Raw genomic sequence first — 26,126 nt, forward strand, 5'->3', positions numbered from 1 at the left:
GTTTACATCAAATTTAAAAATCTTTCAAATTTAAAAATTAAAATTAAAATATACATTAAAAACAGCATAATTGTACATTTAAATAAGCATTTAAGGCACTTTTCATGTCCAGGTGACTTTAGGCTCGCCCAAAGTCTGAAATGACTTGAAGGCACAACAACAACAATCCTAATTAACTTGACTATCTCATTGGCCAGAAGGAGGCCCACACTTCCCATTGAAATCCTTATAGGTTTATGTTGGTTACAATTGTTTTCATTTTTAAATATTGTATTGTTCTTTCATTGTTGTTGCTGTTTTGCACTACAAATAAGACATGTGCAGTGTGCACAGGAATTTGTTGGTTTTTTTTTTCCAAATGATAATTCGGCCCCTCCACAGTCTGAAGGATTGTGGACTGGCCCTCTGTTTTAAAAGTTTGAGGACCCCTGTTCCAGAGGGTGTTTTAATGCATCCTTTGAGCTGAGAAAAAGATTGGAAAATCTAGGCCAAACTTTTTAAACTGGGGTCCAGTTCACTGTCCCTCAGACAGCTGGAGCGCCAGACTATAGCTTTTTTTAAAACTATGAATAAATTCCTATGCACGCTGCACATATCTAATTTTGAAGTAAAAAAAAACAAAATGGGAACAAATAAAGCCCCAATGTTTATCATCATCATCATCATCATCATAAAAATAATAAAGAGGGTTGGAAGAGACCCCTTGAGCCATCTAGTCCAACACCCTTCTGCTTTTGTGCACCAAAAGCACAAGCAAAGCACCCCTGACATTTGGCCACACAGCCTCAATGTTAATAATCATAGTAAAAATAATAAAGAGGGTTGGAAGAGACCCCTTGGGCCATCTAGTCGAACCCCCTTCTGTTTTTGTGCATCAAAAGCACAAGCAAAACACCCCTGACAGATGGCCACCCAGTCTCAATCTTAATAATAATAATCATAATCATAATCATAATAAAAATAATATAGAGGTTTGGAAGAGACCCCATGGGCCATTTAGTCCAACCACCTTCTGCCTTTGTGCACTGAAAGCAGAAGCAACGCACCCCTGACAGATGGCCACCCAGTCTCAATGTTAATAATCATAATCATAATCATAATAAAAATAATATAGAGGGTTGGAAGAGATCTCATGGGCCATTTAGTCCAACCACCTTCTGCCTTTGTGCACCGAAAGCAGAAGCAAAGCACCCCTGACAGATGGCCACCCAGTCTCAATGTTAATAATCATAATCATAATCATAATAAAAATAATATAGAGGGTTGGAAGAGATCTCATGGGCCATTTAGTCCAACCACCTTCTGCCTTTGTGCACCGAAAGCAGAAGCAAAGCACCCCTGACAGATGGCCACCCAGTCTCAATGTTAATAATCATAATCATAATCATAATAAAAATAATATAGAGGGTTGGAAGAGACCCCATAGGCCATTTAGTCCAACCACCTTCTGCCTTTGTGCACTGAAAGCAGAAGCAAAGCACCCCTTAATAATTAATTATTAATTAAATAATAATTAAAACCTAATTTGATGTCTAATAGGCTTCTCCTTAATCTCTCCTTATTATCCAACATATTCGCTTATCCAACGTTCTGCCGGCCCATTTATGTTGGATAAGTGAGACTCTACTGTAATTCAGTTTGACACCACTTTAATTGCCATGGCCCATTAGTCTGGAATCCATATCAAGATTTCTAAATGCCCTTTTTTCTACTTCCTCAGAGAAGAGTTGCTGATCCTTTTGCATAACTAGTTCAATATTCCCCAAATTGTGTCTCTCCAAATGTGTTAAGATACACCACCTAGTACAGGGGTCCCCAAACTAAGGCCCGCGGGCCACATGAGGCCCCCTGAGGCCATCTATCCGGCCCGCGGCCTACCCTGGGCGGGAGGGAGGAACAGCCAAGAGGAGGAAGGCTGCTGCTGCTACTGTACTGCTTCTTCTTAAGCTGTGCTGCTTCTACTGGCTTGGCAGCAGGCGAGCAGAGGGACTTTAGGACCTGCTCGCTCTCCTCCTTTTCCTCGCCTTCCTTCCTCTTCTCCCGAAGCAGCCTCCACCATCGCTTTGGAAGAGAAGGCAGGAGAGGAATAGGAATAGGAGGACAACGACGAGCGGGCCCTCCTCTGCCCGCCGCTTTGGAAGATGAGGAAGAAAGGAGAGGAAAAGGAGAACGGCGAGTGGGCCCCTAAAGTCCCTCCCCCGCCCGCTGCTTCAGTCATCAAGACAAACATTGTTTTGAAGGCTTTCATGGCTGGGATCACTGGGCTGCTGTGAGTTTTCCGGGCTGTCTGGCCATGCTCCAGAAGCATTCTGACCTGACATTTCACCCACATCTATGGCAGGCATCCTCAGAGGCTCTGAGGATGCCTGCCATAGATGTGGGCGAAATGTCAGGGGAGAATGCTTCTGGAGCATAGCCAGACAGGCTGTAAAACTCACAACAACCTTTCTTAACAATCACTAAAAGCCTTCCAATTCAAGAAGAACACAGAATTTCAACCCATATCAGACAGGAATCAACTAGGGGCATTTAGCATGTCAAAAATTGCTATAAAGTAATTTAAAATTGGTTGTATAACATAATTATACAATTCTCCTCCCACACTGCAATAGATTATGAGGAAATTAAAAATTGAAAATTAATATAAAAAACTGCAAGGGAAAATAGGATAAAACAAAATAATATGAAATCAAACTTTTGGGGGAAAGCCACAAAAGCCACAGGCGTCTTTCCCAGACTGGGTTAAACAAAGCTGCTTCTAGTAAGTCAACCCAGGAAATGCAGTATATTGACACAGTGGAGGTGTCCAGGCAAAGGTGATCAACATGGGAAATGGTTATAAACCAAACTATAGATCCCAGTGTTTCATAGGATGGAACCAAGGCAGGTAAAGTGACATCACTCTGCTATAATTACGCAATGCATTTAGCCACTAAGGGCCCTTCCACACAGCCATGTGACCCACAATATCAAGGCAGATAATCCACAATATCTGCTTTGAACTGGGTTATCTGGGTCCACACTGGCATATAACCCAGTTCAAAGCAAATAATGTGGGATTTTATACAGCTGTGTGGAAGGGGCCTAAGTCACCTTTCTTCACATATTACAGGCCCTTCCACACAGCCCTATATCCCAAAACATCAAGGCAGAAAATCCCACAATATCTGCTTTGAACTGGGTTATCTGAGTCCACACTCAGATAATGTGGGATTTTCTGCCTTGATATTCTGGGATATAGGGCTGTGTGGAAGGGGCCTCTGAAAAAAAGAGAAATACTGAGTTGAGCTTTATCATACTATTATTAGTATTTTTTGTTGTTGTTGCTGCTGCTGTTGTAATAGTAGTCATACAGCAGTATTCCTAAAGGAAACACATTGCTAAATTTCTTTGAAGCTGTGAGGTCTGTTGGAAACTAGGCAAGGAAGGTTTATATATCTGTGGAAGGTCCAGGGTGGGAGAAAAAAACTCTTCTCTGTTAAAGGCCAATGTGAATGTTTCAATTGACCACCTTGATTAATATTGAAAAGCCTTGCAGCTTCAAGGCCTGGCTGATTCCTGCCTGGGGGATCAAATATGGAACTGGACATTGACCATCTTATTAGCCAAAAGCAGGCTCATGAGATAGGTGTAGTGTGCATATACATTTGTTCGTAGTTTTTAAAAAAACTGTAGTCCGGCCCTCCAACAGTCTGAGGGACAGTAAACTGGCCCCCAGTTTAAAAAGTTTGGGGACCCCTGACCTAGTAAATAATGGCTGAGGCCATATAATCCAGATTATCAAATCAGATAATACACATTATCTAATATTAACTGGATTATATGAGTCTACCCTGCCAGATAATCCGGTTCAAGGGAGATAATCTGGATTTATATGGCAGTGTAGAAGGGGCCTGAGAGTGACAGGACTTACAGACAACACATTTGGAGAGTACCAGGTTAGAGAAAGCTGGTTCATTTCTCCACCAGTCAAGGCAACAAAATCATGGCACGTTCCCATTTAGGCTGATGGTACATTCCTATTACATGAGATGGTTCGGCTTCAATTCAGAAGATACCTGGTTTACATGGACCAGACATTCAGCTTTAAGAACAGTTTCTGATAATTTTCAGTTTGTTGCCCTTGGGTCCAACAATATCAATATAGATTTTAACAATTTCAGCCTTCAATAATTTAAAAAGTCCAAGCTCACAACTCCAAAAATGAATGTTTTTATTCCCCCTGCTTCATTTTACACAAACATTTCAGAGATAAGCTAGTTCAATATTGCCTTTGCAAGAATGTCTGGACATTCTTCTTTCCAATGGAACTGCCAACAGGTAGGGGAATATATTAATGCTAACTAATTCAAGCACAAAATCATGTTCCTGTCAATATAATGATTGCTCTCTCAAGTTACTGCTTTCAATTGGTCTCTTGGCAAAATATTTACTCACCTTTGCAAAATTAAAATTGGAAAGCAATACACAACTGCAAACAACTGATATTAGCTTTAATGGCAGTTTTGGATAGCATATAGGAACCTGTTTAAATATTTAAATATTTAAGTGCGTAAGAACAAGAGCCGAGCATTAAAATGCTTTGTCAGTGGATGAGAGACAGGGAACCTGACTTTGATTTGAATCTGCTGCTAGTTGGTATTGGAGCCAGTTGCTGTAATACTTTATGGAAAAGTGAAAGCAATAAAAACAATTGACAGCTATGCTGATCTGCAGCCAGGAAACAAATTATTTTATCTCCCTATCTAAACAAACATGTTTTGGATAGGTGAAAAGAAGATGGGTATTTTGCAGTGTTTCTCATTAATAAACGAAATTATAGGTGTAATAGAAAACAGGAAAGTATTTGTGTTTGTGATTTTAAAAAAGCAATAAGTCTAACAAAATGAATGCCAGTTGTGCACAGGCCTTGGTTTGTTACTACTCAAAGGCAACTACCATATATACCCGAGTATAAGACTAGTTTTTCAGCCCCTTTTTAAGGCTGAAAAAGCTCCCCTTGGCTTATACACGAGTGAGGGTCCTGACCGGCTTATGTTCGGGTTGGCTTATACTCAAGTATATAGGTAATCGGAGTTGGACAGTCTTATCTTATTAAAGTCTTATTATTATTATCTTAAATTACACTTTTATGTAAATATCCAAAAACATTTAACATACTGTTGCCTAAGTTAATATAATTTTATTGGTATCTATTTTTATTTTTTAAATTTACCAGTAGCTGCTGCATTTCCCACCCTTGTCTTATACTCGAGTCAATAAGTTTTCCCAGTTTTTTGTGGTAAAATTAGGTGCCTCACTTTATATTCAGGTCGGCTTATACTCGAGTATATACAGGGGAGTCTAAATCTTACTGATGCCCCAACACATAAATATATCTTCTGTTTCCAGGACCCATGAATAATTCTTATAAACTCAATCAAAATCTGTGGCTGATTTTATTACTAAAGTTGTTACACTGAGATATAAGAAACTGTGACAGTGTTGTTTTCTAAGTGATTTATCCTGAAAACATTGACAACAGATTCCCCTTTGCACTTGCTACCTTCTCTCTGCCACTTCCAGTGAATCCCAGGTATCTTGTTTTCTTCCCAAATGTTGACCTGTGATTGATCTGGCAGCCATCCAGGGATTTTCCAGTACTTGGAATCTTTTGAAAGTATTCATGTACTTTGGTGCTATTTATCTACTTTCTTTGTTGCTTTTATTGACTTTGAAAATGTCTGGTGTATTTCCAGTTCGGTTCCACTCCCTTCCTGCTACCAAATTTATATTAACCACAAAAGCTACAGTGCAGTTCCAAAATCAACTTCAAAATGAAATATAAGGATTGCACTATTCTGTCTTCTATATGCATGCAGCCTGTTCACCTTCTTATTAGAAGTGTTTCTAAGTATGAAGTATCTTATAAGTCACAGCCATGGTCCCATCTACACTGCAATATAATCCAGTTTTTAAATCCAGATTATCTGATTTGAACTGAATTAAATAATAATAATAATCTCAGCTGGCATTTGGAAACAATAGACATTGACAAAATCACAATCTGCCAACTGTAAAGGCCACCCTACTGGGATCTGCATGCATCATCCGAAAATACATCACACAGTCCTAGACACTTGGGAAGTGTTCGACTTGTGATTTTGTGATATGAAATCTAGCATATCTATCTTGTTTGCTGTGTCATAATAAAATAATAAAATAATAATAATAAATAGTAAAGAGGGTTGGAAGAGACCGCTTGGGCCATTGAGTCCAGCCCCCTTCTGCCTCTGTTTGCTGTGTCATAATAAAATAAAATAATAATAATAATAATAATAATAATAATAATAATAATAATAATAATATTTTTGTATTCTGCCCTATCTCCCCAAGGGGACTCAAGGCAGATTCCAGCATTTACAAAGGCAAACATTCAATGGCTAGAAACAATGAAACACAGATCAAGGTAAAACTTCCCCTTCTGGCTCTAAGGGATGTTGCTCATCTCTTGCTCAGGGAGTTGGTACTCATCTCCATTTCTAAGCCGAAGAGCCTGCGTTGTCTGTAGACACTTCCTAGATCATGTGACTGGCAACACTGCATGGAGCGCTGTTTACTTTCCTGCCGAGGTGGTACCTATTCATCTACTCACATTCGCACATTTTTGAACTGCAAGCTGGCAGAAGCTAAAGCTAACAGCAGGTGCTCACCCTGTCCCATAGATTCAAACCGCCAACCTTCCAGTCAGCAAGTTCAGCAGCTCAGCATTTTAACCCATTGCGCCACCGCCACCCCAAATATAGCAGTGTAGACTCATATAATCAATTTCAAAGCAGATAATCTAGATTCAGAAACTGGATTATATGGCGGTGTATATCCAGCCCTTGTTGCAGGAACCTAATCTTGTCTTCTTTATCAAAAGTTCCACTTCTTTGTTTCACTTTTTGGGTCCCTTGATAGAATCTCTTTCTAGAGAGATTTGAATGGCATGATCAAAATTTCTTTAGTTTCATATTCCAGCATGTCAAGGCTGAGTTTTGAGGTAAACGAAGAATTCCTCAATGATTTAATTATTTTTCATCTACACACAAGTCTACAAGATTTTACACTGATTTCTGTGTAACTTTTTAAAGTTTGATCACAAGGAGAATTAATGGGCAGAATGAATGCCTGTGTTGTTGCCAATTTTTGTGGGACAGGGAAGGAGTTAGGGCTTTTGTGTCTTCTATATGCAGGAATGCAGTAAACTTCTTTTCACTGCATCTACCTACTAGAAAAAAATGTTTCTGTTTGTCATGCAACATACACTGGACCTACTCAGGATATTGAGGATCAGGGCTGTAGCCAAAGGGGGGGGGGGGGGCGGGTAGGGAAAAAAACTGGTTTACTCATGAATTTTAATCGATTAAACCAAATCCCAATGAGTGTCCACTAAAGTTTATCGATGGAGCCTGATTTCTAAATTATTTTGCGGTACGGAACTACTCTTCATGATTCGGACAAAAAAGTATCAACCCCCCCCCCCTCCCCCAAAATGTTTTTCTGGCTATTTCCCTGTTGTGGATTATCTGTTGAGTGTGGAGGTGACTACAGATTTGAAGTCCTTAGACTCCTTCCAAGGAAGCATTTCTCAACATGGGGGTCAGGACCTTGGGGGGGGGGGGGAATCATGAGGTGGGTGTCAGAGGGGTTGCCAAAGACCATCAGAAAACACGTATTTCTGATGGCCTTAGGAACCTCTTTGGTAGAGAAGGCTGAAGATCTCTCCAACTGTCATGTTGGTTCTGGGTGGGAAGTTTGGCCCAATTCTATCATTGGTGGGGTTAATGCTCTTTGATTGTAGGTTAACTATAAATCCCAGAAACTACAAACTCCCAAATGTCAAGGTCCATTTTCTCCAACTCCACCAGTGTTCACATTTGGGCACATTGAATATTCGTGCCAAGTTTGGTCCAGATCTATCATTGTTTGAATCAACAGTGCTTTCTGGATGTAGGTGAACTACAACTCCAAAACTCAAGGTCAATGCCCACCAAAACCTTCCAGTATTTTCTATTGGTCATGGGAGTTCTATGTGCAAAATTGGTTCAATTCCATCATTAGTGGAGTTCAGAATACTCTTTGATTGTAGGAGAACTATAAATCCCAGCAACTACAACTCCCAAATGACAAAATCAATCCCCCCAGTCCCACCAGTATTCAAATTTGGTTGTATCCGGTATTTGTGCCAAATACCTTCTGTTATTATTTTCTGTTCTTAGGTCTTTGCTGAACTGCATTGTTCCTTATTAAAAGCTACACATGTTGAAAGATCTGTCTGGGAACACATTTGTGTAGACCTGAGAAAACTCCCATTTATTTGGATTCAGAAATACAAAAATGATAATATAATAACAGATATTGTGTTGCATTGCAGCTGGGCATAGTTGACTTTTGTCCTCACATTTATATCTGCTTTTGTGTCAGAAGTTTTATCATTTACATATATGCATTTCACAAAAGAATACTCCTTTGATTCATGTTAGAGATACTACCTTGGGAGTTTGTTTCAAAATCATGGGAGCTCATTTCCTTTTTCTTTGGCTTTTTATCTACGCATTCTGTAGCTGTTGTTTATCTTCCACAGATTCCAGAAACAAAACCATATTCAGGCTCTAAAACTGAGTCTCCAGAAGGATACTATGAAGAAGCTGAGCCCTATGGCATCTCTCTGAATGGTATGCATTTTGCCTATTAATCTACTAATCTACTAATTTTGCCTACTAACCTACTAATCTAGACAGTATAGAGATATTTTTTTCTAGAAGCAGGTCAACATTCATTTCCCAGGTTATTATATCTTTCCCGCCATCTCCTTCACTTTTGCAAGTTGTTTTTACATCCCAGGTGAAGTCCTGGACTAAATCTGCAAGTCTACAGGAAATAAAGTGTAAATTATATCCTATTCTCCATAAGAGCTCTGGTATGTTCCCTCTGCCTTGGACCGTGCTAAATATTTTGGAAATTTCATTCATTTGGTATAATTTCCTGCTGTTGTTCACAAAGATTTGAAAGAAACAAGAACCTTAAAAAACTCTGATATTTGGAGATGTTACTTTTTTTTATTTTAGCTCTCACAACCCCAGCTGACATGGCATTGATGGTTGGGATTCTTGGAGATATGTATAGTTCCCCCAAAAAAGGAAAGTTTCCAAACTCAGTAGAGTATGCAAACACTTATGGAGTTATAATTTATATATAAAATATTGCAAAAATACGGTAAAAAAAAACTACCAACAACAATCAAAAGGGAAACAAACAGTGCGGTTGGATGTATCTTTTCTATTACAGAGTTTGAGCTGTTTAAGGTAGGGAATTACAAGTTTTGAATGAAAAGTAATGCCTCCACCTTTGTTACTTCGGTTTGGATGGGAATATTTTAATAAATCAAACACAGAAATAATCCTTAGAATGTGCTCTTTAACTACCGCTATTCACTTTTCCACATCATCACCAGACAATTGGATACATTTCTGCCAACTATGAACAAGTTTTCTGAAGCCATCACAGAAGAAGTCGACACTCTGTTTCCGCAACCAGCGTCTCACAATATCCATCATGCACAGATCTTCCGATAGCCAAACAAAGCAATAATGTGACCCACACATTCTTGTGGAATGCCGATTATGCTTGAAATTTCTCTCTGAGTGATACGACGACCATCCTGAATCAACCTTTAGCTTGTGAAACTCGGTGGTTGCTGTCACAGGACATCCAACTCTTTGTTTGTCACACAAGTCAGATGTTCCCACCTCAACAGTTTTAAACTTACTCGCCCAACGACGCATAGTACTCACATCAACATAATCACCATAAACAGCTTGCAATCTTTGATGAATCTCCTTTGGGGTGACACCTTCTGCTGTCAAGAATTCAATGACTACATGTTGCTTAAGTCGCATTGACTGACCACCTGCGCAGGGTTCCATACTTTGCATTTTAACAATACAACCGTTCAATGCTAAGGCTTCCCGCCAAATGGAACTGTAGAGCAGAGTCTACTGAACAAGCCACTATCTGCCACATACCAGCACTGCCATCTGTTGAGGAGTTACAAAGGTGGAGGCATTATTTTTTATTCAACCCTCGTATATATGCAGTCACTCTACCAGTTTGCAGAAACATTTGGGTAAGAAAAGTTCAGAGATCAAGAGAAATGCATGAAAGGTTTCCTTCTGTTTTGACTGTGAACCACCTGTGTTTTTCTTAAAGAGCTACATCATTTCTTAAGCATGTGTTCTCACATTGGAAATGACATATTACGGTCACTTTGTGGTTGACCTGTCTTTTCAAAAATGTGACCAGTTGACCAGTTTTCGTCTTTGAGAAGCAGGACTTATCTATACTTCAAGGGAGCATCTGTTCCTTCTACTAAAGCTTTTACTAGATTTAAATTTCATTTCTGGCATGTACTTTCCTGCAAGAGGAAGAAAGTGTGTGTCGTTCTCTGAAATATGCTGGAAGGTTCTTTGAATCTGTGGACACTTGCCATGGAGAGGATGTTATGGGATGCCTCACTTGAGGAAAGAATATACAATGGTTCAATTAAGTGGGATAGTATATATCGTAGGCCTGGCACTCCTGCAGGTGGGGTTCAGGACCCCTGAGAAAGTGAGAGAGAAAGCAATTTTTTTAACCTGAGAGAACACACAGAAACCTCTAAGTCAGGGGTCCCCAAACTTTTAAAGCCGAGGGCTGGTTCACGGTCCACCGGACTGTTAGGGGATAGACTATAGTTTGAAAAAAGCATGAACAAATTCCTCTGCACACTGCACATATCTTATTTGAAGTGCAAATAAAAAATAAAGTAAAATACAATATTTAAAATGAAGAACAATTTGAATGAACATAAACATATCAGTATTTCAATGGGAACTGGGTGCCTGCTTGTGACTGATGAGACCATCAAGTCAGTTAGGATTGTTGTTGTCTGCCTTCAAGTTGTTTTAGGATGACCCTAAGTCTAAAGCTTAGGGCGTGAGCCGGGTAAAGGGTCTTGGAGGGCCACATCTGGCCCGTGGGCCTTAGTTTGGGGACCACTGCTCTAAGTCCTCATTTGTGACTCTGTGGAAATTAACCATAGTGCCACACTGGATGACCTATAGATTCCTAGAGCTCATCTACATGGGTCATGAACCTTGAATGGGGCCATAAATTACTCTTGGGTTTCCAGCTGTCATCAAGGAACTCATGTCCCTTAATGCAGGGTAAAACCAGTTACTGCGTTACTAGAAGTTGAGAAATGCTCCAGAGCAGCTCCATTCTATGGGGTTTACATGAACAGTTGACCCAGTTCTAATTCAAAACTGGTTCCGCTGTTCACATATGTATGTGTAGAAATATTACTACTAGTGTTGAAATAATATTTTTATTTAAAATAGTATTATCGGTGCCAAAAATATGTTTTTTTTTGCCACTCAGTGTCACACAAATTTTGTGGAGAATGAATCCCCAACTACAGCATTTTTTCTGCAGGAAATAGAATTTTCTGTGCAGGAAATAATATTTCTGTGTAGTAAATGATATTATTTTCCACAAAATATCATGTGCGAATGTTATATTTAATAAACCCTAAAGTTATCTGTAGTCCAGGATTCTTTTCAAGTGTTGCCCAATATTTCCTTATGTTGCCTTCTCATGAACTGTAGGGATTCCTTACTCTCTTTGTGGTTGAAACAAAATAACTGAAGGGTGGAATAAAAATAAACCATTATGGGACTGAGTGCAGCTGATTCATTCAAGGATTGTATAAATAACTAGCTGTGCCCGGCCACGCGTTGCTGTGGCGTTGTCTGGTGGTGTTGGTGAGAAATTGTTGAGGTAGTGGTGGTATTGAATGTCTGTTGTATGGTTGTCTTTATGTTTAGTATGCACACTGAAGTGGATTATATGGCAGTGTGGAGTCAAGATAATCCAGTGCAAAGCAGATAATATAAGATTCTAAATGGGTTATATAGCTGTGTGGAAGGGCCTTGAGTCTACATTGCCATATAATCCAGTTAAAATCTGATAATCTGTGGAAGAGGTTTAAGTGAGGCCTAACTGTGCCAGTCCCCTGGGCTGAGTAGGTTGCTAGGAGACCAAGTGGGCGGAGCTTAGCCTTCAAACTGGCAGCAATTGGATAAAAACTATTATTCCTCTCCCTGTAATTAGGACTTTATTTTTCTTTTCCTTTTTGTTGTATCAACCTAGAGGCATGGATGATGGGTTGTGTTGTCAAATTTCGAGGTTGGGGGGCCTGTAGTTTTGTTGTTTTGTCCGCTGCCCTGATGCCATCACTCTTTTATATATATAGATAATCCATACGTTTTAATGCTGATGGATACCATCATGATCATGATCACTACCATCAATTTGTTAAAAAAAGATTGCTCTAGGTTTTAGCATACTATTTTTAATTATTATTGTATATTTGATCAAAGAAAGTTAAGTGTATCTGTTAGTGTTCAAAGTGAGTTTCATTTGTAGGTCTTTTTCTTTCTCTCTTTCTTCTCTGTGTGTGATTGTGCAGGTTTTTATGGTAGACTTGCAGCTGCTGGATCCAGACCAGGGTTGCAAGTTACTGAGGGAGTCATATATGCCACGATAACAATGGGTACAGCATGTTTTCAAATGAACATGAATAATATTGCATCATATATCATTTTATATTGTCATGATCATATTCTATATATGCATGATGGAAGTTGCTATACGTATGACCCTTATATCCACAGGTCTTGTATCTGCGGTTTCATTTATGCATGGTGGACAAAGTCATGATCTCTCTAGGCATTTTCTAGGTCCTCAAGCATGACTTTCTGGTTCAATAGGGTTCACTATTTTCTGCGATTTCACATATTTATGCAAAGTCTGGGAACGTATCCTTCATGGATACAAGGATTGCAGTACCTTAGCTAAACATAAAGAAAAACTATCTCACATGTTAAAAGGCATAATCTGAGAATCCTTTAAAGTTGTTACCATTTTCTTCAGTGTCAGAAAGTTTGAGAGTTTTTCACATGGTAAGAGACAATATATTGCAAGATCCAGGGCTTGGAAGCCACACTTAATGTGCTGATACTAAATAATCAAAGATACTTGATATTTGACTGTTAAAATCAGTGATTCTCAACTTGTGGGCCGCGGCCCAACAATGGGCCACAAGAATGAAAATCTGGTCCACAAACCTCCATCCTCTTTATTTATTTATTTTATTTCTGTTCCATTCTGCAGAACTGACCACTGCATTTGATAGACTGCATCAGCTCTAGATTATTAAATATGGCTTTCTGTAGGCGAGCAGATGGAGACTGCTCGATGGTATATGTTCTGTTATCAGAAACTAGAACTGATGTGGTTTATCCAATGGAACTTTCTGATCAGCACCCCAAATAACCAAATCGAATCTAAAGTTGACCAATCTAAAGTAGTGATCTAAAGTAGTGGTCCCTGGTCAAAGTGGGCCCTGGTCATAAAATGGTTAAGAACCACTGGTTAAAACGGTAAGAGAAATGTCCACATTTAATTCTTAATATAATGTTTTAAATGTTACATTCAAAAATATATCTAAAATAGCTAAAATTACTGTGAAAGCAAAAAAAAAATAAACATTAATTGCTGAAAAATGAAAAATAGCATTTAATCATGTTCTCAGCATGTTTTTTTAAAAAATTTTTAACAAATTGAATAATAACAAATTATTTTAAAGAATTGGTCTAAGTCTTGGTAAAATCAGGTACAGTAATCTGTTGCAACCTGAAGGAAAGGAGCAGAGGCATTTAAAATACCGTGGACATTTCATATGTATTAGGTGAGAGGTGTATATTTTAAAGAACAGGTTATCTTATGTCATTAGCTCAACTAACATCTGCTATTCGGAAATTCACCTCTAGGCATACTTATTCAGAAACAACTCCCGCTGAGTTGAATGGGATTTATCTCCAGGGACGTGTCGAATTTCTCAGTATGTATCAAATAGCCCTACCATATAAACATACTCTAAGGAAGAAATCCTAATAGTTTATCTAACAAGAGAAGGGTAGGATGTCTACCTAAATCCAAGTGTTTCCATGGTCAAAACATAAGTCAGTGTGTACCTTTTTTTCATTTGATATTCTGGAAGCTGCAGTTGAAACATTATTGGCTTGCACACTCCCTGTAGGATTTTGCTTCTCCACCTGTATAGAAAACATCTGATAGTCTCTGAAGGAGGCTCTCAAAGCAGGAGATCCAGCAAGATGTTCTGTAGGCCAGTTGTAAAATCGAAGTTCTTGATCACATTTAAAATAATTATTTGGATAAGAAGCTGAACAAGTCCAGGTTTGTTCTTAGAAATGAAGCAAGCAATATATCTCCTAGTTGTTAAATTGCCAAACATAACCCAGATGATTAAAGAAGTATGTAACTTGGGATTTTCACCTTTCAGGAGACAGCTAGAGACAAGTTGCATGCTTGGGTCCAAGAATAGTTCACCAAAAAGTATTGGATGTTCTGTATTATTTTCTGAGCATGGAGCATGGTAGTTACATGATTTGGCAAATACACAACTTCACTCCAGATTTCTGGAGAGAACACAATCAGTCATCTTCCACTTGATTGTATTTCCATGACCAGAATTTCTATGTGAGGTTCTTAATAGTGTCTTATTCCAGCATAATTTTTCCATGAATGTACCCATCAGCTTGTGAATATATGTTGAGCACCAGTAATAAGCTAATGAGCCTTACCACAAACTGTAAAAGACCACGCAAATCAGTATTAAAAGAATTAGCTTTCATACTACAGTCCATTGACTACATCTGGGCACCAAACTAAATCATAATTGAATGTGATGCTGATTGAGATACAGGCTTGTGAGCTTCATCTGTTCGCACTCTTTCCTTAAGTATGGCTACAAAAATGGTTTTGCAAGCATCTCTTATTACTTAAGGCAATTCATGGTGCCATCTGCATTGATAGACTGTACCAAAAGAATCCAAATGTACAGGGTCTGGTTTCAAGTTTCGGACACACCATAGTTCTGTCATAACAAGCTGTGGTTAAGTAAAAATTGAGATAAACATTTCTAGACTCTTTCTCATGTGCAATCCAAAAGGAGAGTGGAGAAGGATGGAGCATACAGGACAAAGACTCATTCTGGCTCATTGAGATCCCACTAAATCAGGAATGGAAACCTATAGTACTCCAAATGTTGGATTATGGCTCTCATCATCCATAACCACTGCATGATCAATTCTGAGGCATTTCCAACATTGTGTTAACTTACGGTTTAATGCAGCATCCAAATGTGGCCAACACTGCTGCTGTAATTCAAGCTATTTTAGACAGTTTTAAAAATGTGAAGAGGGAGTAACAGGAATATTATTATTATTATTATTATTTACTTGTTCATACCCTCCTTTCACCCCATGGAGACTCAAGGCGGCTAACAATCCCACACTTTGGACATACAGTAGAGCCTCGCTTATCCAAGCTCCGCTTATCTAAGGTTCTGTATTATCCAAGGCAGTTTGCCTTTTAGTAGTCAATGTTTTTGTAGTCAATTTTTCAATAAATTGCAAAATTTTGGTGCTAAATTCATAAATACAGTAATTATTACATAACTTTATTGTGTACTGAACTGCTTTTTCTATCCATTTGTTGTAAAGCATGATGTTTTGGTGCTTAATTTGTAAAATCATAACATAATTTGATGTTTAATAGGCTTTTCCCTAATCCCTCCTTATTATCCAATATTTTCTCTTATCCAATGTTCTGCCAGGCCGTTTATGTTGGATAAGTGAGACTCTTCTGTAGTTTAAAAAGTGGACTTTATTGTATAAAAAATAAAATGTAATTAAATAACAAACACAGTGTGGATTAAGGTAAAAGATAGGTTAAAATATAATAAATACACTTTAATAGTCTTTAAGTCACAGCCCGCCCACCCCTCGCTCCAGAATCCCACCCACACTTTTCCAGCCGCATTTCATTTGATTGTCTTCAAAATGCGGTTACCCCAACACTGCTTGTTTTACTTCCTTTGCTTTGTCTTGATATATAGATTTCCACCTCAAAAAATTATATGGAAATGGTTGGTGTGTTTCCTAAGATGATCTGACATTTAGAGATGGCCAGTAGCAAATTTGTAAGCAATTGACAAAACCATAATGTTGCAACCGGAAGGTTTGCAATTGATGCTCTACATTCATAGGCATACATTGAGTGCCACTGTCATTGCCATTTATTGATTTATATCCCAGATTTTCTGTAGAAATAAGATTTAAGATAGTTTGCAAAAATTAAGACAAATACATGTAAAAACACATTCAGAGACATCAGTGAACACATAACAAATGTTATTGTTAAATTTTTAATTGAATTATTATCTTGAGTTTAATATCTTGAGCAAAAGAGAAGAAGGGAACCTGAGAATTATGGAAAGTGCATAATGTGCACGAGGATGTGTGCAAATTTCCCTGTTTTTTAAGAAATGTTTGAAGATCCTGGCAGAAAATAAGGAGGTTCAGGCAATAGCTCAGATGTAGGATACAGATCTAGGACAATATTTGTTTTGTCATAAGCAAGAATATGAGTTGATCAGAAACAATTGATGACAGGATCTAGGATGACACTGAACTGCATTTGATCCTTTGACCACTTCCAGTATGAGGTTGTTTCAAAAGAGCAACATTGAAGCCCCCGGTGGCACAATGGATGCAACCTTTGTGCTGGCAGGACTGCTGACTTAAAGTTTGGGTTGCTGACCTGAAGGTTGCCGGTTCAAATCCAACCCGGTGAGAGCACGGATGAGCTCCCGCTGTCAGCTCCAGCTCCATGCGGGGACATGAGAGAAGCCTCCCACAAGGATGGTAAAAACATCAAAATACCCGGGCATTTCCTCGGCAACGTCCTTGCAGATGGCCATTCTCTCACACCAGAAGCGACTTACAGTTTCTCAAGTCGCTCCTGACATGAAAAAAAATGAGCAGATACTAGCACACTTTTTGTCCTGTTATATTGCTAACTTCTGCTTCTTTTGTTTGCATCTTGATTTTTAAAGAAAATTCACAAACATGAACATAAAAATTGCAAGCATGCAGAGATCTTATAATCAGGTTAGAGCCTAGCTGAGAGAAATAAGTTGGTAGGAATAATCTTTTGCAGACTCAGTCTATTTCCTGACATGTGATGAAAATGAAACTATTTGTTCAACAGAATCCAAAACCAAAAAAGTGTACTTTTCATATTCTGATACTTACAAGATGGTTGCAATTATCACATACATAATATAACTGATACAGTCCTTTCTTTGTAATGTTTATCTGGCTTGTGCATGCTGGTCCAAGTGGTGTGAGAGACAAGGCATAAGAAAAGATGGCATGAAGGGAGCAACTTCTCATTGTTTGAATTTTGCAAGATTTCATACTCTGTTTTTCTTCTGTGCTGTTGCGTGTCATACTTCTGTAGTGTTCTCCAACTTCTTAGTGAATAATGGAATATTGCTTTGTCACCAAGAAGTGTGTGTGTTGGTCCTTTCTCCCCTACCCGTTTGGATGCAGATGATGGAGAAGCAGTCAGCAGTTCCTATGAATCCTATGATGAGGAAGAGAACACTAAAGGCAAGTCAGCTCCCCACCAGTGGCCTTCCCCTGAAGCTTCCATTGAACTCATGAAAGATGCCCGGATCTGTGCTTTCCTCTGGAGAAAGAAATGGCTGGGCCAGTGGGCCAAGCAGCTTTGTGTGATTAAGGATAACAGATTGTTGGTAAGAACTTGATTTGACAGATGAGTTCTCTAAATGAATTTATTTCTTAAAATTGGCCACTTTGAGTCTCCTTATGGAGAAAAAGTGGAATAATAATAATAATAATAATAATAATAATAATAATAATAATAATAATAATAATATGATTAGGAGGTAAGGAGTATTGTGTTCCAACACACATCCTCATGCACACGATCATGTTAAAAAACAAAGTATGGATTGTTGGTGTTGCAATCCCAGGTGACAGCAGGATTGAAGAGAAACAACTAGAAAAGCTGGCACGATATGAGGATTTAAAGATCGAATTGCAAAGACTGTGGCACAAACTAGTCAAGGTGGTCCCAGTGGTGATCGGCACACTGGGTGCAGTGCCTAAAGACCTTGGCCTGCACTTGAACACAATCGGTGCTGACAAAATTACCATCTGCCAGCTGCAGAAGGCCACCTTACTGGGATCTGCACACATTATTCACCGATACATCACACAGCCCTAGACACTTAGAAAGTATCCGGCATGTGATCCAGTACAACAGCCAGCAGAGTGTCTGTTGTGGACTCATCTTGTTGTGTTTCAAATAATAATAATAATAATAATAATAATTTCAAAAAATTAGAGGAAGAACAAATTCCTCAAGATTATACATGTAATCTGGTCTAACCTATCTTCGAGAGTGCATCTCTTTCTATTTACTGGCACAGGCTTTGAGATCTGCCGGGGAGGCCCTTCTCTTAGTCTCACCACCATCTAAAGTACAGTTGGTGGGGACGAGATTGAGGGATCTTCTTGGTGGTGGCTCCCCAGCTCTGGAATATCTTTCCTAGAGATATTAGGTTATCCCCCACTCTCCAAGCCTTTCAGGTGAGTTTATAAACATGGCTTTTTAGACAGGCCTTTGATCGTATGTAATCTATGGTCAGTTTTGAGGATCCACCAATTGCGTCACTTCGCACTTTGATTTGTTACTGCAGATAGCCAACTTTATTCGTAGCTTCTACTGTGTTTTACAATTTTATCAGATGGGATTTTATGTATGTTGTTTTTATACTTCTGTTGCTGTTTATATGCTTATGAACTGTTGCTTATATGCGGTACTTGAAGTGCTTCTGTGAGCCACCCTGAGTCCCTTCGTGGAGATGGTGGCAGGGTATAAATAAAGAATTATTTACTATTATTTATAAATAATACAACACAAGAACTGCTATGCTATACATATTTGATCAAAAGTCTGCCCCAAGACTGACCATGTATTCCACCCTTCAACCATAGTCTCATGTGGCCCAGCTCTCTGTTTCCCACAGCAGTCAACCAAATACTTCTGGAATGCCCACAAATAGGAAATTTAGCGCCCTTCCACACAGCCATATGACCCAGAATATCAAGGCAGATAATCCACAATATCTGCTTTGAACTGGATGATCTGAATCCACACTGCAATATAGTCCATTTCAGTGTGGATTTTATACAGCTGTGTGGAAGGGGCCAAAGACAACATCATCCAGTAGTAATGATCAGCACTAAAAAGCTTCCATAAATAGATACACCTGCAAGGAAGGTGCTTGGGCAGAGGAACTGATACAGGTCTATGCAGAAAGGAACCTGGATCTCTTCTATTTGGTGTGATTCATTAGAGCGGTGTTTCTCAAACTATGTTCCTACAGGTGTTTTGGACTTCAGCTCCCAGAAATTCCAACCAGCTTACCAGCTTTTAGGAATTGTGGGAGCTGAAGTCCAAAACATCTGGAGGAGCACAGTTTGAGAAACACTGCTTTAATGGAAAGCTGCCATAGTATGTGTAGCGAAAATACTTCATACTACTGCCATGCCTTCTTCACCTAATATGCATTCAAGATGTCTGAGATGCACCTAGAAATTTGTACTTATATGGGCATTCAAAATGGTTCAGAACAGAGTCTTTCAGTGTGTAAAAAAAACACATCTATCTAAAGTCTGGAAAATTTACTTCTTGGGACTACAATTCTCAGAATCCATTAGCCAGCATATCCCCAGACCCTGAGATTTGGAGGATTCTGGGAGTTCACTCTTTGTTGGGTGCTTGGTTTTAATTTCATTTTAGTAGTCCAACCATTTTGTTTGTGTACTGACATCAAATAGAGCAGTGGTTCCCAACCTTAGGGCTTCCAGGTGTTTTGAACTTCAGCTTCCATAGTTTCTAACAGCTAGTAAGCTGGCTGGGACTTCTGGGAGTTGAAGTCCAAAACACCTGGAGACCCAAAGGTTGGGAATCACTGTAATAGAGAAATGTCATAAGAATATGTTACCTTCCTGTGTGCACATTCATGTGGGTATACGTAGTAATGATTTTCTCACTCAGAAACTCATGGCTTTCTTGGTCAATTTTAAAGACATAATTACTTTGCAGTACGAGCGCTGTATTCCATGATTTAAACAGCAACCCTATCTGACCAGTCATTCTGATATTAGTGGAGCTTATGAAAATTTTGTTTTGTTTTTGGATCATAACTCCAAGAAACCTCAAGCCACCATGGCCAGTAGCTATAACATATATGCAATATTTGGAGCTGTAGTCCAAAAAAGGAAACTATTCTAAGTTTTAGATTTTAGACAACAATCCAAATTTCTTTCAATGGAGCTAAGTTTCTGTTTCTGCTTCCAGTGCTACAAGACTTCCAAGGACCACAACCCTCAATTGGATGTTAATTTGTTGGGCTGCAGTGTCATCCACAAAGAGAAGAATGTGAGGAAGCAAGAACATAAACTGAAAATCATCCCAATGAATGCCGATGTCATTGTCCTGGGCTTGCAGAGTAAGGACCAGGCGGAACAGTGGCTCAGAGTGAGTGGACCACTCTCTTGTAAGAACTTCTGGAATTCCCTTCATTCTGTTTAGATGCCATGCCCTATATTCATACCTGCCAGCAGAAAAATTAAGGTTTGGCTTCAACAAGTTCAGAATTTCTCAGTGACAACACTGTGCTACTACTCTGCTTGAGGTTCTCAGTTAATTTAAGTGTATATCCAAGTAAATCCTCTTTACCTGTGGGAAGATGGGGAACATCACAGCCTAGCTCTTTAGGGCAGTGGTTCTCAACTTGTGGGTCCCCAGATATTTTGGCTTTCAACTCCCAGAAAGCCTAACAGCTGGTAAACTAGCTGGGATTTCTGGGAGTTGTAGGTCAAAGCACCTGGGGACCCACAGGTTGAGAACCACTGCTTTAGGGAAAGGATAAATGAAGTATTTCTTTAACAAGACGCAGTATTGCCCAGTGTTTTTTTAAAGGCAGATTCTACCGCATCCTTTTTTGTATAACACATTTTGTAGAAATGTGTGATTATATGTTATTGCAAGAACTATAGAGGAAATGTAGTCATGGTTGTCAAATTGAGGTTATGAGTTCTGAGCACGCACAAAGGTGTATGTGGTTGTTAATGTGGCTGATTTTTTTTAAAATGCTCTAATAAAGTAAATGTAAGGAAGAGTATATAATCTATTTATGGGGATAGTATACTGCCTTTAGTATACAGCCTTTAATATAAAACTAATAAAATGTTAAAATTCAATTGATAATCTAATATAGAGCAGGCCAATTGAATCAACCTCTGAATGTTAAATAAACATGTATGTAAATCTTACTGATTCAGTGAATCTACTATAGTTGGTACTAAGGTATATAAGAATAGTCAAATGTTTTGCATGACAAAAGGAACCCTGACATAAGAAGATTGCACCTGTTTTAATAATGTTTCACTCTTTCAGACTTCAGAAAAATTCAATTACTCTCTGTCATGTATTTTGCACAGAATCGATATTTTCCCTGTTAAAATGTGTACTGATGTAATATACAAAGTTTTGTACTAGGTCACTATAATTTGTATAATATACAATGGATTTTATGGAAAAATAATTTTCACAAAAATATGAATAACCTTTGGAAAAAATTGCAAAAGGTCATAATCTCATCTAGAAAGGAGAAGTCTTTTGAGATGTTTCATTCTCATGTGTGAGAACAAAATAAGACAACATAATTCATATCAGTGCTGGGGTTTAGGACATAATTATCTTGCTGGTAATTAGGATGTATTGCTATTTCCTTGAATTAATTTATTAATATATTTAGAATTTTGCTAGCAATGTGGTTAATAAAAGCATTGATTCAAATGAAGCTAAACTAAATGGCAACAAATATATGTCAAAGGTCAGACGCCAACTGAGAGCCAAAATATAGTTTATTAAAGTAATAGTCCAAAAATAGTTCAGTAAATTAACAGAGACTTGAAACACTTAATCTCCAGTGTTATTAGGCAGTCAAAGCAGGAAAAACGGCAAAAGCATTAATTGGCATATAATCCGGATTAACCAGAGATATACTCCGGATTTAACATAGAGTACTTGAACTCAGCCCAAAAGCTCAAAACGGGCTTAAAATGGCAAAACAAACAAAGGCAAACAGTTATGAAGCCCCCAAAACTTTCCCAAAACCCAGAAGTACAACAGCGATTCCAAACTGAAACAAGAACCCAAACCGGGCTAAAAAGCTCTTTGCTGTGAGCGGCAAAAACAAGCGAAACTGGAAGACGCTGAAGAGTTAGCGGCAAACCGCTGCAGAGATAAACGCCGAGCCCGGAGTTAAAGGAGCAGAACGCTGTAATGTAGTCAAGCCGGTCCGAAGTCGGGATAAGGAGAATGCGTCAGGGTCGGAAGCAAAGCCAGTAGTCAGCAACAGTAGACAGCCACAAAGACAGGAACGACGCCAAGCCGAGTTTGGGAGCGAAGAGATAAGCCGAGTTGAATTCCAGTCCAAGGGGTGAAGTCGTCACAAGAAGGTCCACGTCATGGAATGGCACAAAGAGCCAAGACAACGGAGGCGAACAGCAGCTAATGCAAAATAGTAATAACAGTGCAGTCCAGGGAAACCCACACAATTCCAGCCCTCAGTTGCAGAATGACCCCGATCAAACTTACATCTGTTGCAAAGTCCCAAGCCAGTCTTCAGAATCACGTACAGGAAACCCAATGGCGCCCAGCAACACCTTGCCACACGCAAAGCATAGTGACCCAACATCCCCAATTTATTTAGGTTTCCTTGGGAGTCCAAACCTCTAACGCCCTTGGATCAGGTGTCCCAAACTCCTCATCAGAATCTGAGCTCCAAACAGTCAACGCCCTTGGATCAGGCGTCCCAAACTCCTCATCAGAATCAAGATCATCCTGCCCACACCCAACTCTATCCACACCTATGGAACTACCCTTATTCCTCCAGGTAGACCATGTGGGATCTGCTTCTGAAGATACCCAAGCCTCTCCAGCATTTACAGCATCCATGGACCCTGATTCCTCCCCAAGATCCTCCGGAGCCCATGCCCAATCTATGCCAACTTCCTCTGTCACCACTGGTTCCTCAGCATCCATTTCCAGCTCAAGATCCCCTCGCAAGTCCCCACATGAATCTTCCTCAGAAGACTCCTCATCAATCTCCCTGATTCTCTTCCTGTATAAATCTTCCAGCGAGCCCTCCTCGGGAGGGTTCTTCCTTCCTCTCCTGATCCCTCCATTATTACTCACAGCCTCAGAAGACTCATTCACAACAATATATATATATAGCAAAGAGGTATCTGTGGTAGAATGGGAAAATATATATCCTCCTGAATTCCATTTTCTATAGGAGAAATTTCTTAAAATACTTTCTTTCTTGCATGGTGGATCTGTTTGGCAAGTTGAGTAGAGAGATTTCATGATTTCATGATCTGAATTTTGGTTGAGCAGTAACCAAGAGACTTAAGTTAAATGATTTGAGCCTTGGTTCTCTAAGTAGTTTACATTTCAGATAATTTCCCTGCTCACTGCTCTGCCGATGGACCTTTTCAGATCTGTTTGATCTTCAGAAATTATGAAGTGTCAGTAAGGCTTGGGGATTAAAATAATTATAGTAAGTTTTTAGATAACTTATGCTACAAAGGGTTCCCAGTCTTTTCTCTGTTATGTTTTGTATTCCTCCTGGAGTATATACTGATAAGTGCTTTAAAAGCTAGCTTTACTTTGTTTGGGATGGTGACTGATCAGGCTAAAGCCTTGTAAAGCTACTTTTTGGACTAAAGATTCCAGAATCCCATGCTAGACATAATATCGTGGGACTGCTATTAGAAAGAATTGCCTTTCAAGTTTACAATTTGTCCATGCTTTCTTTTGTGGGTTGCTTATATAATTATTCTCAGTTCCTTTATTAGCCAGACCCTTTTGAACGAGCTCCATTTATCTGCCTGTTTCCCAAGAGAAACCACATTTCAATGGAGCTGTATGTGAGTTAAACACATGCCTTTAAACACATAAGAAAAGGAAAATAAAGAGACGAATTTCCATGGGATAAGGATTTGCTTACAGTGTGCTTTTGTTTTCTTTTTTCTCCATATAGGTAATCCAAGAGACAAGTGGTCTCTATCCAGATGGGTGGGGTGAAGGAAATCAGTATGTTCCAGACTCCCAACGACTTAGTTATCCCAAAGTATGTCTTATCTCTTATGGGACTTTTTAAAACTTCCTTTGCATTGTATTATTTTTATTTTAAATGTGTGTTTGTAAAGGAGAAGTAACTGTCATCACTGAAACAGAAGAATTCTTGAAACTTAAAGAAATCCAGCCTTTTCACCAAAGGAAGCACAGATGGTATGCCACACAGCTGCCATTCCATTCATTAACATGAGCACTTCTTTTGTAGACACTTATTTATCCACAATATTTATTCTGAGGAAAAAAATGTTTTTATAGAAAGCTTGTAGATTTAGTAAAGGTAAAGGATTTCCCCTGATATTAAATCTAATCGTGTCCGACTCGATTGGTGTTGCTCATCTCCATTTCTATCTATTGATCTATTGATCTATTCACATTTGCATGTTTTCGAACTGCTAGGTTGGCAGAAGCTGGGGGTTATAATGGGAGCTCACCCTGCTCCCAGGATTCGAATCACCAATCTTTTGGTCAGCAAGTTCAGGAGCTCAGCGGTGCACCACTGGGTGTGCAGATTTAGTCCTGTTCAAATCCAGATGAAAGAATGATACAAATAATGATTCTGAGATGGTCATTTTTATATCCTTGTAGTTACCAGACAAAGGCAAATAATAAATTGGAATAATGATGTCTTTATGGATAAAAGCAAATAACAAATTGGAATAATGATGTCTTTAGGGATAAATTGCGCCCTGGTGGTGGCGGAGTGTGTTAAAGTGCTGAGCTGCTGAACTTGCAGACCGAAAGGTCCCAGGTTCAAATCCCGGGAGCGGAATGAGTGCCCGCTGTTAGCCCCAGCTCCTACCAACCTAGAAGTTCGAAAACATGCAAATGTGAGTAGATAAATAGGTACCGCTCCAGCGGGAAGGTAACGGCATTCCATGCAGTCATGCCGGCCATATGACCTTGGAGGTGTCTACGGACAACACCAGCTCTTTGGCTTAGAAATTGTCACGACCCAGGCTGCAGAGCACCAATAACCATACACCGAGGCCAGATTCTATCTAATATCTTTATTGAAGGAATATATAAAGTTAATAAAAGCAAGTGTATGAAATAGTCCAGAAATAGACCTTTCAGGAAAGGTCAATATTAGTCCAAAAAGGCAATGTCCAATATGAAATATTAAGGTCCAAAGTTGTAATCCAATAACCGAAACTCTCACTTGCCAAGCAAGTGAGGGGAGATGACAAGGTCCTTTAGTCCATGAACTTGAGCAAGGCTAGGAAATAACTTGATTCTTGGCACACAAAGCTTGATTCAAGGCAACAAGGAAACGAGGAGCAAGAACAAGATCCGTGGTAATTACTTGGCGAGGTCCTGGAAACAAGGCAAGATCCGGGGAGAAAACAAGGCTGAGAACGAAGGCTTGAAACAGGAACAAAGGCTTGAAAGCAGGAGTAGCTGTCCACACACGCTGCTCCGGTAGCTGACGAATTGACTCCGCAAGATCCCTCCGTGGGCAAAACACCTAAATAGGGTCTAGTTTTCCCGCCAAAGAGCAGTTCTCTGGAGAACCAGAAACGAAAGCTATTCTCTGAGTCCAGATGCATGACTCCTTAAAGTTTCCCATGGAAAGCAGGCTTAATCAGCTGAATGCTTAGCAGCTATCCTAGCACTCCTGCGAGACGCCTGTTGAACTCCCCTCTGTTGTTTACAAAAATCATGGCGAGAAAACGGGGGAGATTTTGGCTCGGGGCTTGTTTGACAGACTTCTGGAAGACAAATCTCTTGCAGGTGCAAAGGCTCAATTTCTGGCTGGGATAGTTCCTTTTCTGGCTGAAATGGTGGAAAACCCAAGTTTTCCTCTTCATCATTCACAACAGTACTAGGAACGGGACTACATGGCCCATGAGTCATCACACTATCCCCCTCCTCAAGCCCCCTCTCAAAAT

At 39.3% G+C, this 26,126-nt stretch overlaps 1 protein-coding gene across 2 annotated transcripts in view; it reads left to right on the plus strand.

Moving 5' to 3' along the window:
* Positions 1-26,126, plus strand: part of afap1l2 (actin filament associated protein 1 like 2) — a 166,118-nt gene that overhangs the window by 112,003 nt on the left and 27,989 nt on the right. The window contains exons 5-9 of one of the 2 annotated variants that reach the window (XM_062975692.1): positions 8,609-8,699; positions 12,533-12,616; positions 17,544-17,749; positions 20,386-20,565; positions 24,140-24,229. In XM_062975692.1, coding sequence (XP_062831762.1) covers positions 8,609-8,699; positions 12,533-12,616; positions 17,544-17,749; positions 20,386-20,565; positions 24,140-24,229 — 651 coding nt within the window. The remainder of the gene's footprint in view (positions 1-8,608; positions 8,700-12,532; positions 12,617-17,543; positions 17,750-20,385; positions 20,566-24,139; positions 24,230-26,126) is intronic. The other variant, XM_062975693.1, reaches the window with a different exon arrangement.

The sequence above is a fragment of the Anolis carolinensis genome, chromosome 3 (genome assembly GCF_035594765.1).
Source record: "Anolis carolinensis isolate JA03-04 chromosome 3, rAnoCar3.1.pri, whole genome shotgun sequence".
NCBI classification, from domain to species: domain Eukaryota; kingdom Metazoa; phylum Chordata; class Lepidosauria; order Squamata; family Dactyloidae; genus Anolis; species Anolis carolinensis.